The sequence below is a fragment of the Carassius auratus genome, chromosome 24, assembly GCF_003368295.1.
Source record: "Carassius auratus strain Wakin chromosome 24, ASM336829v1, whole genome shotgun sequence".
Lineage (NCBI taxonomy): Eukaryota > Metazoa > Chordata > Actinopteri > Cypriniformes > Cyprinidae > Carassius > Carassius auratus.
In genome coordinates this window covers 7299344-7319235 of record NC_039266.1, presented here as the reverse complement: position 1 = coordinate 7319235, position 19892 = coordinate 7299344, and the positions used below count along the sequence as shown (strand labels likewise).

Sequence of the window (19892 nt, the reverse complement as noted above, 5' to 3'; positions counted from 1 at the left end):
TTCCTCCCTCCACCGCAGCACGGCGCTATTAGCAGTGCATGCGCAGCTCTGTGGACTGTTTCATCCTGTCAACCTTGAACCAATAACCTTCAAGTATGACATGTGACGGAGCATGTGATTTGTTGAATGTAGTGAAAGAATACGCCCTTCACTGAATGAGTTTCATGAGTCTGAAATCGAGAGATCTTATCATTTGTGAACGAAATGATTGAACTGGTACATGTCGTTCGTGAACGAGTTGAATGATTTGGTACACGTCGTTCATTAATGAGTTGAATGAATTGACACATCTCGTTCATTAACAAAATGAATGAGAGTAAACCAGGTCAGTTGGCCATTTAGCATGTAAGTTAGGTACTGTGCACATACGCTTGTTTTCACATTTAGCATACAGAACATAACTCCAAGTTTAATCCCCAATTTATGAATGTGAATATATAATATATGAACTGTCTGACCAAACAATTAAAATGATAATTATGCAAGAAACCATGTGCTTTGTTCATCTGAATAACTTATTTAGACTTTATTTATTGAATGGTATTATGCACACATTGTAATAAAACCAAATCAGTTTTTGTAACAAGTGAATACGACATAACACATAAGACACCTATTGGCATATTTTGTGTAATACGAAGAAATGGTCACTGAACTAATCCGTAAACAAATCTGAACGAATCATTTTGTTGAATGAACTAAAAATGAATGAATCTCTTGAAAGAATCAACATTTCCACCACTACTGCAATTCCTATTAACAAAAACAACAATATAAAATCTTCAGTAGCAAGTTCAAACTATCAAATTTCAGCTCAGAATGACTTTTTATTTGGTGAACATTTAACTGCACACCCTATGAATTAAATTTTCACCTCTCATTCAGTGTGCCAACACACAGGTCCCATTAGACTTCTAATTCAGAGCTGAATATGCTTTATTTAATCGACAACATTTCCTGCTAATAAATATAAAACCATAATTATTTAAACAGAAGGCTGATGTTTTTTTTTCTTTGGCCCTGTATGTCATTGAGCACATCAACTAAAACATTACACAAAATAAATTACAAACCAACCAAAGATGATTGGTCCAGCAGATATACATAACGTTATTAATAAAGATGTTTTTCGGCTAGGTGTGGTTGGTCCAACTTGAAAAGCTGCCTGCAAGGAAAGACAGATTCGCATTAGACAAAGCTCTCCATTTCAAAACACTCTGGGCTTTTGAGAATACAAATGTCTTTTCAGGTCAGGTGGGTTGAGGAGTGTTTGACGAATGACTGCATAGTGAACATACATTAATAAAGTCTTGTTTGCATATAAAACAACCAGAACACCCAAGAGGCTAAAATATACTGTTGCAATAAAGCATGGTGGGAGATTCTGCCATGGCTGAATATAAGGAGCTTTACGTATATATTATACATGCACTGCGCAAGTTACATTCCCACTTAGCTGAAGTTAGCTATTATGCAATGCTTTACAAAGCCATTGGATATGATATTATCAGTGATGGTTCACAGATGCTTCTAGCATACATAATCCATCTGATGCATCTAATGTAATAACATTTTGGAGATGTTGGCTTGGTAGCTCTATCATGTAAATGATAGAGTAAATATTACATATCAGAATACTTATTGTAGTCCACATTCACTTCCAAAGTTTAGCTAAAGTCTACAACAGATGTTATGCTTAAACATAGGAGCTGTGGATCTTGCCAAAGGCTATGGCCTTCATCCGGAATGAAAGGGCCATGGGTGGTTAGGGTGCAGAATGATTTCTTCTCTACGAATAAATTAAAGAAATCTAAAGATAACAGCATTAACAACCTAATTCACTTCTTTAATGTTACTTGTTTCTCAGTGAAGCATCTGGAAGCTTTCTTCTGCCACTGAATATATTAAAAAATGAATTGCGACTTCTTACAATGGTGACATTACCTCGTATAGCAAATATTCATTTCAACATTCTGACATTTTTGCCCAGAACAGTGTGGGTAAAAAATAAATAAAACATATGTAGTTGTAAATTGTAAGTAAACTATCAATTGTGTACTACAGCTTGTTTCTGTAACCGAATATAAAATTAATTTATCCCAATATTCTGAGTTTCCATTTCACAATTCTGACTTTTTCTTCTTCATTTTATTACAAAAACTTACAAATAGAGCATCACAGTCCCGCCCACAGCCCACAGCTCTGGTGCCGGAAATAAATTTCCCATTCATTTCTCCATTGACTTTCGGAAAAATCCGTATCTAAAGTGTTTTAGAGCATGTGTGAGGATAACCAGCTACGGCTGAACTCATAAGCATATAACATATAATTTCGAGTGAAATAATTAAGAGAAAATCCAAAAAAAGTCAAAGGTACAAGACTGTGTACATATTTTCATTTCAAGCGCAGGAACTACTCATCCCATAAACCACCGCGCCCCATTGAATTCGACTGAAGCCACAACTCCGTACGAGGCAACGAGCCTTTTGAGCGACTTCCAAATTTGATGACGGTTCGCTCGAGCGAACTTTTTCCTCCAGTGAATTTTATTTTATATAGTGAATGTAGTGAATTTACAATCGTGTAAATAAATAGTGTTTTATATAGGTATTGTGTATTGATTTTTATATTTATCATTGTGTATTTTATATATTGTGTGCATGTGTGAAAGTGGTTAACAATAACGTCAGCAATGGTGCAGTGCTTTGTACCTGACTGCAATCACCGCTCAGTCGTCAACACGTCGTTGCCATTACACAAATGTTCAGTAAATGCACAAAATGGTATGCCTAGGCTAAATATTGTTTTGACAGTAGCATTATAAAATGCTTGATATGACATGAATACCATATGAAGGCTACAGTAGCCTAGCTTAGTTACCAACCTCCCTGCAAAACTGTCATGGCATCCAAGGAGATCATGATTGCACTGATAAGTCTGCCGTGCAAAAACGCAACACGTTTTTATTTTATTTTATTTTTTTGTTAATGATCTTCAGTCTTCACGGACCTTCACGGGGTTTAACCAGACGGTTAAACAAGCTCCACCTACTGTCTATGGCTCCACCAATCAGATGCAACACAGTGGGATTGTTCAGGATTGTGGGTAATGAAGTACTTATCCAAGACATCGGGAATAAAAGGCATTTATATCAAAACAAGGTTAGTGCCCCGTGATCCTTTTACGTTTATATGAGCATATACTATCGCTTAGTATAGCCATAGCTGGTTTTAAGTCTACCATGTATGGTTACGTTTTTATGGCTTATACCCCAAATGTCAATTCAGAAATTGCATTGAATTTTTACTTCCGGCACCAGCTGTGGGTGGGACTGTGATGCTCTATGTGAGTTGCAAAGTCAGAACTCATTTGTGTGTTTTGTGCATCTTGTTTCTGCCACTGAATGAAAACTGAACAAAAAAATTCACAATTCTGATGCAATTGTGAGTTACAAAGTCAGAACGGCATTATATTAAAAGGAATATACTACCCCAAAATAAAATTTCTGTCATTAATCACTTACCCTCATGTAGTTCAAACACCATAAAAGCTCTGTTTGTCTTCGGAAAACAATTGAAGATATTTTGGAGACCTGTCTGTCCCATAGACTGCCAAGTAACTTAAGCCCCTTTCACACTGCACATTGGACCCGGAAAATTGCCGTAACATTGCCGGGTAGCCTTCTGTGTGAACGCAAACACGTACCAGGATTGATTCTGGGATTGATCCCAGGTCTGGGACCCAGTAACGTTGCCGGGTTCAATCCCAGAACGTATGCTGTGTGAACAAAAGCCAGCACTAATGCCAAAAAGGGGTGTTGTAGTGATGACGCACATTATCACGACTCTTTTACCAGGTGTTTAGAAGGCAGATCAACGTTTGCGACTTAAATATGTGCAAACTGTAACGAAGCAGAGATCAGTTACTTCTTCACTTTCCGTGCTGATGCTGAGATCGCTTGCTGGCTTAAGTGAAAGTTAACGTGCCTAGGGTTTTCGACTCGTACATTACACGTCACATCTTGATGTCACGTGTCTTTATGGGACCTTTACGGGTTGTGTGTGAACACACGCACATATTCCGGGTTAACACTGGCAGTGTGAAAGTGCAAATTCTAGTCACCCGGAAACAATTGCTGGGACACATTACCCGTGTAATTTCCGGAATCCCAGTGTGAAAGGGGCTTTACACTGTCAAGGTCCAGAAAAGTATGAAAATCAAATAGTCCATCTGCCATCAGTGCTTGAACTGTAACGTTTTCAAGCAACGAGAATACATTTTGTATGTGAATAAAACAAAAATAACATCTTTATTCAACAATCCCTTTGTCAACAGCCTCCTCTGTGTCTCTCCACATCACTCAAACTGCCTACGCTCATCTGTATCAGCCGCGCCACAAGGGTGTGCTGTTTCTGTGTGTATTCATGCTTTGATTTGAAAGAAAACAGTGCATCCTTGTGGCTTATAAACTGTGAAATAAGAGATGAAAATTTGGTGAGATGTTGCAATTACATTAAGTGAGAAATTAAATAATATGGCAGTTGCTTGGAGGTGTTGAAATACATGAGGGATTGATGAAAAAAAAATATTCTGATTAAGGATTAGGGAACAAACCATTTTTTAGAATAACATGCACAAAAAGAAAATAAATAAGTTTTTTTTTCATTTTCATGTTGACTTGGACATCTTGGACCTTGATTTTGTGATTTGTTTAACCAATAGCATAGGGCTATATATCTGGCCAACCAAGGGCGGATGTTTTCAAAACATTGCTTTTTTGTTTGTTTTTGTTTTAGCAACCCAACCAGTTTGACACAGCTCAACCAATGGTGTGTGTTTGGACCTGTCTGTCCAACCAGTATAATTTGGGAGACATTTTATAAGCCATCATTTAAAAAAAAAAAAAAATAAATAAAAATCACACACTTTAATGACGGCAATTAATTTATTGTAGATGAATTCAAAAGTTTGAGCCATGTGCTTCCAAGTACAGTATAGGCTGATATACTAAGTATAGGCCACATGGGAGAATGCAGCATAATAAGCATGACGAATGCAGTGGTTACGCAGATTGTGCGGGAGTGTTTTGGCTTTTGTTTCCCATCTTCGCACTTCAACAACAGAGACGCAAGGGCAGTCGGCGTTAGCCTATCTGACCTCATGTCTTGGAGATTTTCCCTGTGGTCTCCAGTGAAACTCACAAAGGGAGGCAGAGTCGATTCGGGTTTCAGATAGCACACGGCCCAGACAGCCTGACCTACAGCCTCTCTCCCACCCCAAATCCTGGAAGGGATGGACAGCAAGAGAAACACAGTGTGTGATAGAATGTTTTGAATCCTGGAGACGCTCACATCTGGAGAAAGATTTACTCTTTCAGTCCATCGCTGTCTCTAGGGTTGAAAATACATTATCCCTGCTCCTTCCTCTCCCTGTTCTCCATTCACGTTTTAATGGGACGTTGTCTCCCTGCCGTGATGGTGAGGAATCACGTAACCCCCATGTCACCAGACTCTCATCTCTCTGTCTGTTATGTGGCCCCTGATGAGAAGACAGAGGTGGAGGAAGGCAATCCATCACCTACTGGTGGCCCAAATCATCCAGACTGTCCCGCCGCGAGACATTTAGACATGACCAGCTAAAGTTAGAAATGTTTTCTTAGACATTACTTGCAAAATGTAATTGCTACAATAGGACTGCATGGAATTGTTTACTTGTAATGTTTGGAGAATTGTCATTGTTGTATATTCAACAAGTCGGCAATTTCTAAGTGTTTACTGTCATGTGATATGAAGTATACACCAGGTCACTGCAAGTCTGTTGCTTGCTGAAGTGCTGTACTAAAGCAGTAAAAGCTCTCCTGTCTCAGGTATGAGGCAGAGACTGCAATGGCTCAGTTTAACAACCCTAATAAAAAGCTAGTCTGCACACAAACATTCAGTGCCTGAAGGAAGAAAAGTTGTCTTGTTCTATCTGTTCTCCATTCCCTAGGTGAATAACTAGCTCAAATTTAAACTGTAAAGCATTTCAGAAGATCACAAACTGAAAAAAAGGAACCCCTACTGTCATTACAACAACTGATCATTTTGGCCTCCTCAGACCACAAAAACATGACGTCAGATTTCGCAAGCATCATATGAGAATTCAGTGCGGTCATGATTTGATGGTATTACACAGCAGTGACTTCTAGATTTCCTCTTCTCTGCCGTCACAACGCAAGCCATGATTATTATGATTCAACTGTTTAATTCTCTTTTCCAGTCTAGTCCACAAGTCTCAGTCAACAAAACAACAGTCATCTTAGAATCATCCAGTCTAGAGAGTTTTCCAGCAGTTAAGATTTTAAAGGTTCTGACATTTCTAGAAATAAACAGTAGAATATCTTTTTAACTTAAAACCAAGGCAAGCAGTAAACCACAGAAAAGATGTTGCATATAGAAAAACTAACAGTATATTCATTATTTGGATGGTATCAACAGTATAATGACTTCAGTGATTCTTTGGGCCAGATTTCAATTACTTATTACTTGAGAATTCACCAAAAAAATAAATGAAAGACTGTAATACTCAAACATTTGATATCAAATTGTGTTAATCAATACTCAGCCCTGTACTCCATGGGGTGGGGGGTACATATCTTGATCTCTGCAATAAGCAAGTTTGACCACAAGAGGGACTCCTTACAGTGAGATGTCACATGTTAAAGTGATACAAATGTGATACAGAGAAAATACCTTAACCTATTATCCAAATCAAGTTATTAAACATACATACAAATATGGCATACAACTCAATAACAACTATGTTAATAATATTTACTAAAATATTAGTCTGAAATGATATCATTTAATAACTAGGATAAAGACAGAAAAAACAACTAAAGACAAATAGATCCCTTGATTCATTATGCCCCAGACGTGCTTATATTACTAAAGCAAAGGCTGACTCTCTCAAGGCATACTTGAGACACTGACTTCAGTCAGCATCACTAATGAAGAAGGGACTCCTGAATCAGAACTTTGAGTAATCCAGAATTAGTACATCAGCATGTCTTATATGGTAAAAACGTCTACGTAACCCACTGCACATCATGACTCGCATGACTGCAGGATCCCTCATGCATGTTTTGGCTGATATGCAGACGAACGACCCACGCATGCCCTCGACGCAGTCTTTGATGATGTCACATCCCCAGCTGCCTGAATCTCAGACATCTGTCCTCTGCCAATTAAACAGGAAGTTAGCCTTCCGGGCACTTCCTGGTGAATCTGCGCACAACATGTGTTGCATGTTGCAGCAGTAAAAGGAAGCGTGGAATACTTAACGCGCACTGCTTTAAAGTAACGTCAAGACGTTCTTTCTTCAAAGTAACTGTTTAAATGGGAAGAAAACTGAAGTTCTCTGAAAATTACCACTGGTAACCTCCAGTTGACCATAATACATTTATGAGGAACTGCTGTGCCACCACAAAACTCTCAAATACTATTATAATATTTCTGTTTGACAATTTGCCAGACTTGAATTTTGTCTATTAAAATGAGTTCGTAATACAGAAGTGTCCTGCATTTAAAAGCAGCAAGACAGTTGAAAATTTACAAATGAATGAACTTTAGAAAAATAAATGAAAAGGAAATGTAAAGAGAGGGAGGGAGCAAGGAAGAGGGGAGGGGCCAAGGGAAGTATAATTACTCTGTAAGAGAGAGAAGCATAAATAGAGAGACGAGAGCTAGAGCCAGTGAGAGAGTCCAGCCTACTTCTACAAAACCATTCAACTCCTGCACAGTGAGCAGTCCCAGACCTCTTACGAGCACACTGCTTCCCTGGGGCACATCCAGAAGCCGACTGCCCATCCTATACAAACTTCCCAAGGACCTGGAGAAGGAGGAAAAAGCCACTGATAGAACTGATTCCAACCAGCATCTCTTCTCACAACTTACCAGGAAGGATTACATTTTTCCTCACTTTTTTTTCCCCCTCTAGTAGTTTAGCTCTTACTTTTTTGCTCCTCTCAAATTTTGCTAAGATTGAGCTCATCCACAGGCAGACAGACTTAACTGCAAGCTCTCGGCGACAGGACAGTTCTTGTTTTACTTTGAAAGGAACTTTAAAGTAAGTTGTTCATTTTGCAACCCAGTGCAAAAACCCTCCAGCTCTCTTCAGCAACTGACACTTTTCATTAAGGATGTCCCCTCTCCCTGTTCTGAGCGGGATCTTCCTGCTGCTCATCCAGACCTGCTCCCTCAGTGCCATGGTCACCAAAGGAAGCCTGGCAATGTCTGAACAGGCAGCCACAGACTGTCCCTCCTGTGCCCTGGCGCGACTCCGAAAAGGTGAGAGTGAGGACAAGGGAGCCCAGCAAGACGTGGTCGAGGCGGTGAAGAGACACATACTTAACATGCTGCACCTGCAAGAGCGCCCAAACATCACGCACCCAGTGCCTCGAGCTGCGCTCCTCAATGCCATCCGCAAGGTACACGTGGGACGGGTGGGCAAAGATGGCAGTGTCCTGATTGAGGACGAGGCCAGCAGCCGTCAGGACACCGAACAGGCAGAACAGATGGAGATCATCACATTTGCTGAAGCCGGTGAGTACAAATTTCTAACAAATGTCTAAAGAATGATCTTAGTCCTTAAATATTTTTAACTAAATCATTTAGTCGTCCCTTGAGGGATGAAACCGGAGAAGTGGGTTTTTAAAACTGTTCAACTTAAGTCTGAGGAGTTCAGGGAAACCTGTTGCCACTGCACAAACTCAATGCAGTTAGAAAAAAGCTGCGGCAATTCTCTCCCCCTCTCTCGAGGTTCCTGCAAACCTCCTGCTGGTTTAGAGAATCAGTAATTATCTGCGAGGGCCCCCTAGGCTTCTAGCCATAAGCTCTGCACAGGAGCACTTCCAAGGGGACTGACAGACTCATATGTAGCTTCCCCATGTGACTGAAGAGGGCTGAGAGACATAGAAAAAAAATCATATTGCATAGGAATAAAAAAAAAAAAGGACTTCTCCGTATTATAGGAGGGAAAAGAAGACTGTTCAGTTACTGCCTTTGTGTCAGGTTTCAAAGGCAGTTTGAAAAAGCAGTGAGAACTGTTCAAAGGTGCTGTCAAGCCCATGATGTGAGGAGAGATTGGCTTCTTCTCTGAGTCATGCAGCACAAATGGGTCATGAGTGACAGAGCCGCGGTGTGCTGCAGAAGTTCTCAACAGATGTGTCAGACCTAAAAAGCAGCAAACAGAGCAATTGGATTGCTTGTCTTAAAGATGAATGTTTCATGATTTTAGGGAGCTGAGACTGTAACACTGCTGCCTTGTGGAGAGAATGAATATTTAGAATGTCTTTAGAAGTATAAAAATGAATTATGCATTTTTTTTAATGGAATAATAAGTGTACAAGATACATGACATAAAGTAGACCAAGAAATAAAACCTTTAAGACAAGATATCACAAGAAATAACCCAGTCACTGGAACAAATAAAATATGCAATAATATGCAGGTTTTTTTTCTTTTCCCAGAGTCATTCACGTCTATTGCAAAAGTGTTTTCAAAATCATTTCATACAGACTGAATTCACATAGAGCAAATAGGGTGAAAATTTGCATTCACTGTAAAAATTTCCATGACGTTTTAAGACCTTCCACATCTGGAAATTTTAAAAGGCACTGATTTTTCCAGGTTTTTCATGACCGTGAGAACCCTGTTTCTGAGAACCATTCCCTGATAATGTTTTGGTGCCAGACTACAGCTTGTCACATTACAAAACAAATTCAACTCATGCTTAAGTGATGACAAAAAACCTAGTTGAGAGACAGAAGGAAAACTGTTAATAATCAAATCTATATCAAACTTTTATCACATGGATTGTTAGTGAAAATTTTAATACCCTCAACCTCAGACACATCTTTTGGATCTCAATGGGTATTTGATGATGAGTGGGGGGTTATGGACATAAATCAGGATTATGAGCTCTCATTCAACTGCTCACATTGAAAAATGTCAAATTATGACTAGTACTGGCACAAACCAAGCACATGGTACATCATAGCTCAATTTCTGTGGACAGCAATCAGACTTTTCACCACTCCATCACTCATCTTTGACATTTCAAACACACCAGAAGAATACCCACATAAATAATATAACACCTAACTCATACTTCTCATCATAAAACCGAATTAGACTAAATACAAGGCTGTAAATAGTACAAAAATAAGTCGTTATTGATATAATAAGCAGTGGGTGGAGTGTTAGCATTATTGAAATTATACTTTGAGACTGCAATACTTTCTGTCCAGATTATTTTTTAACATGATTCATAATCAAATCTGACCAAACCAAAATACATACATCTTCTCCCCTTATGTCCACTTATGGGCTTTTGTTAAAAATGAAAAGCGTGCAAAAGCATCCATCACCTCCTTCCGCCAAACCGTTGCAGTGTTGTCGCACAAAAACTCGCGATAACTGTTTCTTACTCGACCTCGTGCCTCGTGGGAATACCTGCTCAAATTCCATTTTCTGTCTGGCGCGAACTACTGGGTTCAGTTGCCTCTGAGCCGTTTCCAAAAGTATTCAAAATAGAGCTGTTCTTCAAATCCACCACAAGGGGGAATTCAATAAAGCTTGATTGCAGAATCTCGCAAATAAGAATTAGAATTATCTCGCAAATAAGAATTCACTAGAACTCTCCATACATTAAATTATACATTATGATTAATCTCAAAATGTGCTGCGGAAGTTCCTACTGAATTTGTTACTGTGCACATTTCCTTCTTGCACCTTCAAAATTTACTGAGGCTCCTGGTTGGGCCAATTCCAATGTTGCTGTTCAAGCATCATTTAGACTGCAACGTGGCACCAGGTGATATTTTTTGGCTTTGGCATCACAAGCAGAGACAAAACTGTAATTAGATTGATTTTCTAAATACTGTAATGCATAGTTGTGCATGGTAATTATTTCATACTGGTTTGATTTTTAAGACACATGTTGCTGCAGAGCATCACTGTAATGCTGTGTTAAGTGGGTTGTTTAGACATCTGTAATTATGTGTATGATGTAAGTCTCAGAATCTGTCTGGAATCTTGTCCAAGAATATGTTCTCATAATTGTCACACATACAGGTAGACATACAGATATCGTATAAAGCTATGGAATATAAGTATATGAAGTAACAGCATTTAGTAGCCCACTATTCATTAATGATCATAGGCTGAATTTTTATTAAAATTAAAGCTATTTAATTGTACTTTATAGATCTCAGTTTCTCAGAACATGAGGCATACTGCATTTATTCAAGGACATACTTGTTTAAATCATTATCTCTAACATGCAGCATTCTGGCTGATTGGGTGCTACATGGTAAGACTGATTACTCTCAGTTTAAATGTGTAGCCTGAAGGCATGAGCAATCAGAGCTTGTGTATGTTAGCATGACTGCAAATAATGAATGACTTTAGTCTGCAGACTTTCAGGCAGTAGCAAAGGGTACGAAATAACAGCATTGTAACTAATAAAAACACTTACAAGTGCTTTTTAATGCAACTATATCTAAAGAATTTGCTCTTTCCTTGACATTTCACTATCACTACTAAACCTTGAGAGTGCACCAGAGGTCATTCATAAAATGTGGCCAAATCTTCTGCAAAAGTTATTTTTTTTCCCCCATTAAAAGTTTCAAAATGGATATCCTTTGAATCCAAACCAATGCTAATGATTAAAAAAAATGCAGAGACTAAATAAATAGATGTACCATGTTCACTATTCTTTATCATTGAATTTCACCGAAGCCATGTGCCGAATCTTCAAACAGAAGGCGTGTTGATGATATCACTGTGGATGCTGTGAGTGTGTGTGGGCGTTCAGTGTTTGGCCTTTCTGATGTCATTCAGTCGTGCAGGTTGCATATGCAATGCTTGACATGTTCTGAAACAATGACTCAATATTTACTTTGTTTCCTCGTTTTGATCTCCTCCTACTTGCAAAGCAATTTATCACAGGGAAAGCCCTATAATCACTCCCTCCAGTAATGTTTACAGCGAAGATAAGAAGATGTCCCAATTGTTCATATGCAAGCAGTTATTTTTGCTAGATCAAACACTGATTTCTTTGCAGAAAAGAGAATCTGACTTGCTTCAAGATCGTCTAAAAATATGAAGAATTACTATTTAAAGGCAATAGAAATAAAATAGTAAGTATCTTATTTTAGGGCTACACTGCCAGCTTGCAATACCTTACATATGACAAAGCCGCAAAGTATCGCCTTTAAACACAATCCAGATTTGAAGACCACAGTAGAAAGCCTCCTTGTTAGCCGAGGATCCTTTAGCATTAGTGTGGTCAAATAGGTTTCTCAGGTAGAAGGAATACTTTTCTGCTTGTGACATTTTGTTATATGCAACTTAAAGCTTTCTTGGCTCCAAGGTAAAGTACTGTAGTGAAGAAAGGATGCTGCAGCATCATGCCAACTAAACTCATTTATTACTTTGACAGCTGATGCATCATCCAAACCTGTTCGTGAGAGTGGGTTATTACTTGCAGATGTGGGCTTGGTAGAAGATTAGCGAGCATCTCAAACCTACATCCAACCTTGAATCCTGAAAAATCAACCAAATAAATACGAATTGCAACTATCCATTTAGATGAGATGTCCCTCGTGTTTTGTTAAACCGCAGTCATGAAAGTGCCTGTCCTTCAGTTATGTAGCATGGCCTTTAGCCTTGTTCTGTGGATTCCTACCAAAGGTTAGAAGGGGAGGCTGCAGTAACTCTCCTCGTTACCCTCCTGGTTCCCTGGGAGCTGCGCTGGCCTGCAGGGGCTGTCTGAAGCTGGTGATTCTTTGCACTGGATTGGGTGCCTGACTTAGATGGGAGCAGTAAATCAGGCCTGCTGTTGGTGGCCGAATCGCCTGTGGGTGAAGAGGACCAGATAAAGAGGGAACAAGGCCGTTTGGGGAAAAACATTACAAGCATGCTTGGCCTTTACGGCACAAGGTGTGGTATCGTGAAGTGGCTCGCCGGTGTTAGTGACACTCGCCGGAGAATGTATACAAGACTCCACAGTGTTATGGTTGGGAAATAAGGTTTAATTGCTCTTTTTGTTTGTTTGCTTCTCATGCTGGGATGTAGGAAAGGCCATGAATGCCGTTGTAGCAACATGCTGTGCACTGAAAGGAATTCTAGTGGTTTTCTGGTCTGTTCAGCGACATTATAATGTCAGAGGATATTTATGATCGCAGTGTCATATATTTTCTATTGGAGTACCTCAGCTGCATTTTTATTGGGTTTAGTATCTGATTTGGATCTGCTTTATAATGTATTAGAGTAGCAAGCGATCATTATCCAGATGATAACTGATTATTGTTTGAAATATATTAATATCATGTGATACTATGGCTAACAGTAAGCTTTAGTGCAAGAGTTTAGTCTGTGAAATCCATCCTCACTGCTGGCGGGACTGTGCTTGAAATATGTTGCATAACAGGCGAGGAACTCATATCATTCACTCCCACACACCATTAAAAGAGTCACATTTCCACCTTCAGACTTTTATTTCTAATTTAATATCTTGTTGGGTCAAAAAAGAAAATCGGTCAAGAATCTTTAATACTAGAAGGGATCCAGAAAGAGTTCTCATGTTAGCACCTAGCGTCCTTCCCTTCTGATCTTTCATTCAAGTTTTAGCCATTGCTTAGCTGTCAGCAAGTCCTAGGGAATATACATCAATGAATGCATGCCTGATTCCACCTGATCCATTAAGCACCTGCTAGCTCTTTGCTATTTGAACTAGCATTTGTGAGCTGCATGGAAAACCTGTTTCCTTTAATCAGCATTGTCAACAAATTAGTTATAAATAGTGCATTCTATAAAAGTTAACTAGGAAGAGTACAAACAAACTCCAACTCCAAAGAGGCGTGTTTCAACAACCTTACAGGTTGAAGACTTCTTTACTGTGAGGGCATTCTTTGAGCTTCAAGCACTGGGGCATTGCAAGCCATACAATATGACAGGAGGCCAACAAGGAGATGAAAGAGGCTGATTCCCCCTAAGGTAAACCAGATAGAAAAGGGGATTATAGAACACATAAAGTAAAGCCATGTTTAAAGAGGAGTGGACATCCCCCGCCCCCCACCACCCCATAAACACACTTAAGTTCCCAGGTGATTCTATACTACAGCCACCCGCCCCTTTTGAAGACATGGAAAAGGGGAGGGGAGGAATGTGTAAATGTTATTCTCCATCTTTGTGTGCAGGACAGCTGTGCAAACTGTGCCCTTGCGGTTAAATTGGTGTTTATTGTTGAGGGATTACCGCATGGCCCTTTAGTCCTTCTCTTCAAATTTCAGAATTTCTCTTTGCTGTCCAGCAAATATATTCAGAAGCTTGCGGAGTTGCAAAGATCCGGTGGTGATCTTTCTTCTATGGCCCTGGGCCTCTGCTCTGGAGGGGCAGTTGAAGGGTTTACCCAGCAAAGTAAATCCTCACGATACTCAATTCTTTCACAGGGTGTAGATTAAAAGGGAAACAATATGTAAACCACTACATGGAAAAAAAGCCCATTATTTCTAGACCGCATTTGTGCAGCTCCCTTGTGTTTGGACAGATGGGTTTGGGCCAGGGAGCCTTAAATACGCTCTCGCACACATACACACTAGTTGCTCGATGCCATTGTTATTACGGCATAACCCTGTAAATATGTTGTGGTACATGATAGATTAGTATTTTGCTTAATACTTGTTGCAAAAGGCTTCTTGCTATTAGCAATGACATACAGGAATAGTATGCCAAGTCTTGAACTAGGTGGCCAGTTTAGCAAGAACTCAGCTACGGTATAAGTGAGCAACAGTCAATGAGAACAGCCAAAAATAATGTCCCATCAAGGGTTCAGTGGCTTAAAAACCGGTTGAGTCAGTAAATGGAGAGGATTTGTTTAGAAGTACCCAAATGATCCATGAACTGAGATTTTCCAGAGGCCTTGCCTCCGTCTATAACACTGTGGGAAGTAAAGCCAAAGGGAACAGTCTTTTACAGTCCAGTGAGACAGCAAGCCACATGCCACATCACTGCTTCCAGCTGCACGCTGTATGTTGTCATGGCCATTATGTGTTACTAGGCTAGCAGGCTCTTAATTGCTCAGTTAACTACGAGGAGAGGTGATGAAGTTTTATACCCTCAATTATTTCAATTCCAAGGTGGTGCAGGAAGAACCAACCGGAAGGGATTGTTTGCTTGCCAGTGTGCGTGTAGGAATAGATGATTCACTAATTTGACGTGCAGGAAAAGGATGCATGACTGCATACATCTATGCCATTTATTAATAGTCGCACGAAACAGAAGAAGATTGTTTTGCGGAAACCTTGAAAAACTGGTCACTGCCGGCAAAAAGCTAAAGTGTTCCACCGATGCCATCGCTCCCAGCGTCAGCTAAGATGCGGCGGGCACACCATCTACAAAGTCAGAGCCTCAGGATAAAGTGAAATACGAGTACGATAACAAAAGATCAGCTCATTTGACTAATCTCTAATGTTTCCTTCTCTTCCTGTCTCTCAGGTCAAGCTCCAGGGTTTGTCAACTTTCTCATCTCCAAGGAAAGTAGTGAGATGTCTCTAGTGGAGCAAGCCAACATCTGGCTCTTTCTTCGACTGCCAAAAGGCAACCGCACCCGAGCTAACGTCACCATCCGGCTGCTCCTGCAGCAAAGTACGGGAGAGAAGGTTCTGGCAGAGAAATCCGTGGACACGCGGCGAAGCGGCTGGCATACATTTCCCGTTTCGGCCAGCGTGCAGGCATTGTTGCAGGACGGGGGAAGCATGCTGAGTCTGCGTGTCTCCTGCCCATTGTGCAGCGATGCTCGAGCTACGCCGGTGCTTGTGAATCCAGGAGGCGGCGAGCGTGAGCAATCCCACCGACCATTCCTCATGGCTGTGGTGCGACAGATGGACGATCTGTCCCAAAGGAGACGTCGCAAAAGAGGCCTGGAGTGCGACGGCAAGGTACGAGTCTGCTGCAAGCGCCAATTTTACGTAAACTTCAAAGACATCGGCTGGAATGACTGGATCATCGCTCCCTCAGGGTATCACGCCAATTACTGCGAGGGCGACTGTCCCAGCCACGTGGCCAGCATCACCGGAAACTCGCTGTCCTTCCACTCCACGGTCATCAACCACTACCGCATGCGAGGGTACAGTCCCTTCAACAACATCAAGTCCTGTTGTGTGCCGACTCGTCTGCGAGCCATGTCCATGCTCTACTACAATGAGGAGCAGAAAATCGTCAAAAAGGACATCCAGAACATGATTGTAGAAGAATGCGGCTGCTCATAATCCCGCCATGGTAAGAGGAAGGGTAGGAAGGGAGAGACAAGGTTAGTTGGTAGGGGCGAAAACTGCAGCCCCAAAATGAATGAAAAAGAAGAGATGTAGAGAGAGGAGAGGAGAGCTCCTCTATCTTTATCTCACTGCCTCAAGACAAACTCTCATGTAGACAGGCCTCTCTTTCTCTCGACCACTTGTCCGTGGTCATCTTAGAATCCAATGGGTATCTGTAACTCAGAGTACTCTCTGTGGCACTTTCAAAAGAGAAAAGAAATATAATATATTTTTGTTACAAAGCAAAGGGAGCAAGGTCAGAGAATATTTATGTGGCCTACTTTGCAGCGCAGACATGCACTGCAGGAAGAGAGATGACGTAGATGAGGTGCCTGAAAAAGAAAATCTCAAAGCTATGCAACTTGTCAAGTATTATGATATATTTTTCATCGAGGTGTTGTTTTGTTTCTTAACTATTTACTTTTACAAACTAAAAAAAAAGAAGTTAACATTTGTTGACTTTTTATACCTTGTACGTATGTTTTACGTATATGTTTGATGTGTGTGTCCGTGTACAAAAGTGTGTGTATGTAAAGTGTGCCAACGGGATTATTAGTGTACGTTTGTGTGCATGTCTGTTCGTGTGTGTTGTTGAGAGATACTTGAAAGAAGTTTGACCGGCTGCTGGAACCAAACATTTCTCTACAGTATTATTCTAATTATTCTGTTAATAATGTTATTTTGTTTTGATTTCTGTAAATTTTTTGTTATCTTAAAAAATGAGACGTTAAAACGTTTACAGTTTTGCACTATATCAACATTTTGATCAGCTTAGCCACATGTACAAATATGTTTATAGAGAAAGACTAGCAGCACTTCAGAACAGACGTACCTACATAGCATGAGTCAAACAAATGATATTGTTAAAAATAAACAGGGAGGTTTGAGGGGAAGGCAGAGATGACTAGCACTATATCAGCGGACCATGTACACACATGCATTTTACAAAATAGTTTTTTGGTTTTTTACTCAACACCAAAGAATTTAGGTTAGTGTTGCCTACCATATTAGGCTGTCTCCGAACAGTTATTCAGAAGATACCAATATGTCTTTCAGAAGGTTGCTTTGTTCTCCCTACAAAGATGTCCAGGTTAGCAAACCGAAAGACCTTTAAAACAGTTTCTCAACGTCCCACAGCGGCCCACTCCTTTGTGTGCTTTTGCACTGCTGCACAGTCCATGCGCGACTTGCCATCTAAATGGTTTAAACAGCACTTAAACCAACCTTTTAAAGTTTGTTTTTAATTATGAATTGTTACAAAAGTGAATGTGCAGCATTAATATTTAATGACTTGTGTAATTGGGAAATCAACAACTATTTAGGTATTTGCGATTTTTTTTTTCACCAAATGTTAAAAGGATCTGCAGTGTTCCAAAAAAAAAAAAAAAAAAAAAACTTTTGTTTTGCAGATGTTCATATTTTCGCTTCCCATCATGAAATATTTTACCACTGTGCAATGTTGAAAAAAAAATATAAAATTAAATGAAGCAATTTGGGAAAAGAAAAGAAAAGAAAAGAAAAGAAAAGAAAAGAAAAGAAAAGAAAAGAAAAAGAAAAAGAACTTTTGTTACATTTTGGACTAAGAACATTTTGCCATTTTCAGTATGTTCCTGATGGGAATCCATACAAAATGTCATAAAATAAAATCACTATTAAAATGGAAAAGAAAAATACAAATTCAGAAAAAAAATCTTCTTTTATATATATATATATATATATATATATATATATGTATATATATATATATATATATATATATATATATATATATATATATATATATATATATATATATATATATATATATATATATATATATATATATGTAAAGAAAGACATGTTGTATATGTTTTTGTTTGTTTGTTCGTTGTTATTAAAAAAATAATTGACACTGAAATAAGTGGACTAAGAATAAAAAATATATTTTTTATTCTGTATATATGGAAATCAAGATACCAATATGTTGCATTGCTTTGTTGTACAAATCAAAAATGTGCTTGTGGCTATTTTTTTTAATCTAATTTATTCTTCAGTATTTTGTCCTTTGCTTCACCATTAAAGTTAAAATGTTGTACACTAAAACATGAGAAAAGTGTTGGTTGTGATTTCTTGCACAGAACACACATAAACACATTTCATTTCCAGACACGAAAAATATGGATACATATAAATACAGTGTTAACAAAGCAAACGCCCTACAATATACAATCAGGGGACAGTTTATAGGACAAAATCAGAAGCATCCAAAAAAAAAAAAAAAAAAAGCCACCTAAGAGAAGACTAGAGGAAAAAAGGAGGACCGTTTGCATGCTAAATTATGATTATCAGGAAAGAGAACCAGATGGTGTCTATATAAAGCATGTTGCATGCAGAGGTTTGAGTTAAATCACAGTGGTTTTGGAGAAGGTGGACCAGCCATCATGAACCATTACTGGTGTATGACACATAACCACAGCGTCCCTCCAAGACACATGCACACACACGTGCAAGAAAACATCAACAGCCTCTCAAACTCCAGACCCTTCAGAAGCATTTCACACACCTCCTCTGTCCTAAAATGAAAAAAGAAAAGATACTAGTTTAGATGGCATGAAGTAGTGTGTTGGAGTTCCTGGTTAAATCAGAGCTGTCTCAGGATAATGACAGAGAGGAGCAAACGGCTGGCAGTGATAATAATTCAGTAGTGAGCGATCAAAGAGCTGCAGCGACGGAATGCAGGAGCTCAGAGTCTGAAGCCAGCAAAACAGGATGCTCATTCATTTAAAATGCACTTTTTTATATATGGTGCAAGTGCAGCTTGCTAAGGTAAGAATTGGGGTGTCATGCATTATTCGTTTTTTTTTTTTTTTCTTTTGAGGGGGCATGACTAAAAAAAAATATTTTAGTACTTTTACAGTTTTAGGTACAGTTTCGGAATACCATGAAAGACAACCTGGGTCCCAACCTTTTTTTCTTTTTCTTTTAAATAAGCAAGTGTAACATCTGAACTTGACGGCCATCACTACATAGCAGCTTTGACATTTTGTTCCAAAGAAAAAAAAAAGAAAAAAAAGTCACAGTGGTTTTAAATGACGAGAGGGCATAGATGGTGACAGAATTTCTAATTTAAAGAAAAACGGTGGTAACACTTTCCATGAAGCCAAGCCCATATTTATAATACATTAAAAGGGTATTCTTGAGGCATTATAATGAATGTATAAAAAAAACATGTTGTTTCATCTCATAAATTATCATAATTACAATTATAAAATTGTATAGTACTACTAACTTTTAAGAGAATGATCTAATGAGCATCATGTTAAATCCACTTCATTTATAATGAATTATATTTCTCATATCTTGATATTTTTAATTGAAGATCTGCACAACATCAAACTACATCTCAGTTAGGAGTGGCTGAGTGTTATTTTGAGAGGCTCAGTTGTAATACTTTTTAGTCATAAACTTGGTAGAATAGGTTGATGTACAGTACTTTGCAAAAGTCTTAGGCCACAAGTATTTTCACCAACACAAGTCAGTTATTTTTATTTTTTGC

At 39.1% G+C, this 19892-nt stretch overlaps 1 protein-coding gene across 1 annotated transcript; it reads left to right on the top strand.

Annotated features, from left to right (window-relative positions):
* Positions 1-7707: 7707 nt before the first annotated feature.
* On the top strand, positions 7708-17853 carry inhbaa (inhibin subunit beta Aa). The gene is made up of 2 exons (XM_026200860.1): positions 7708-8582; positions 15540-17853. Exons 1-2 carry the CDS (start codon positions 8180-8182, stop codon positions 16310-16312), a joined length of 1176 nt encoding a protein of 391 aa, XP_026056645.1. The 5' UTR covers positions 7708-8179; the 3' UTR covers positions 16313-17853.
* Positions 17854-19892: the final 2039 nt, after the last annotated feature.

What these genes read in the sequence shown, in the direction of transcription:
- inhbaa (XM_026200860.1), top strand. Translation starts at nt 8,180, where the DNA reads ATGTCCCCTCTCCCTGTTCTGAGCGGGATCTTCCTGCTGCTCATCCAG. An exon ending in CATCACATTTGCTGAAGCCG is followed by an intron (nt 8,583 to 15,539) that starts GTGAGTACAAAT and finishes CCTGTCTCTCAG; the next exon opens with GTCAAGCTCCAGGGTTTGTC.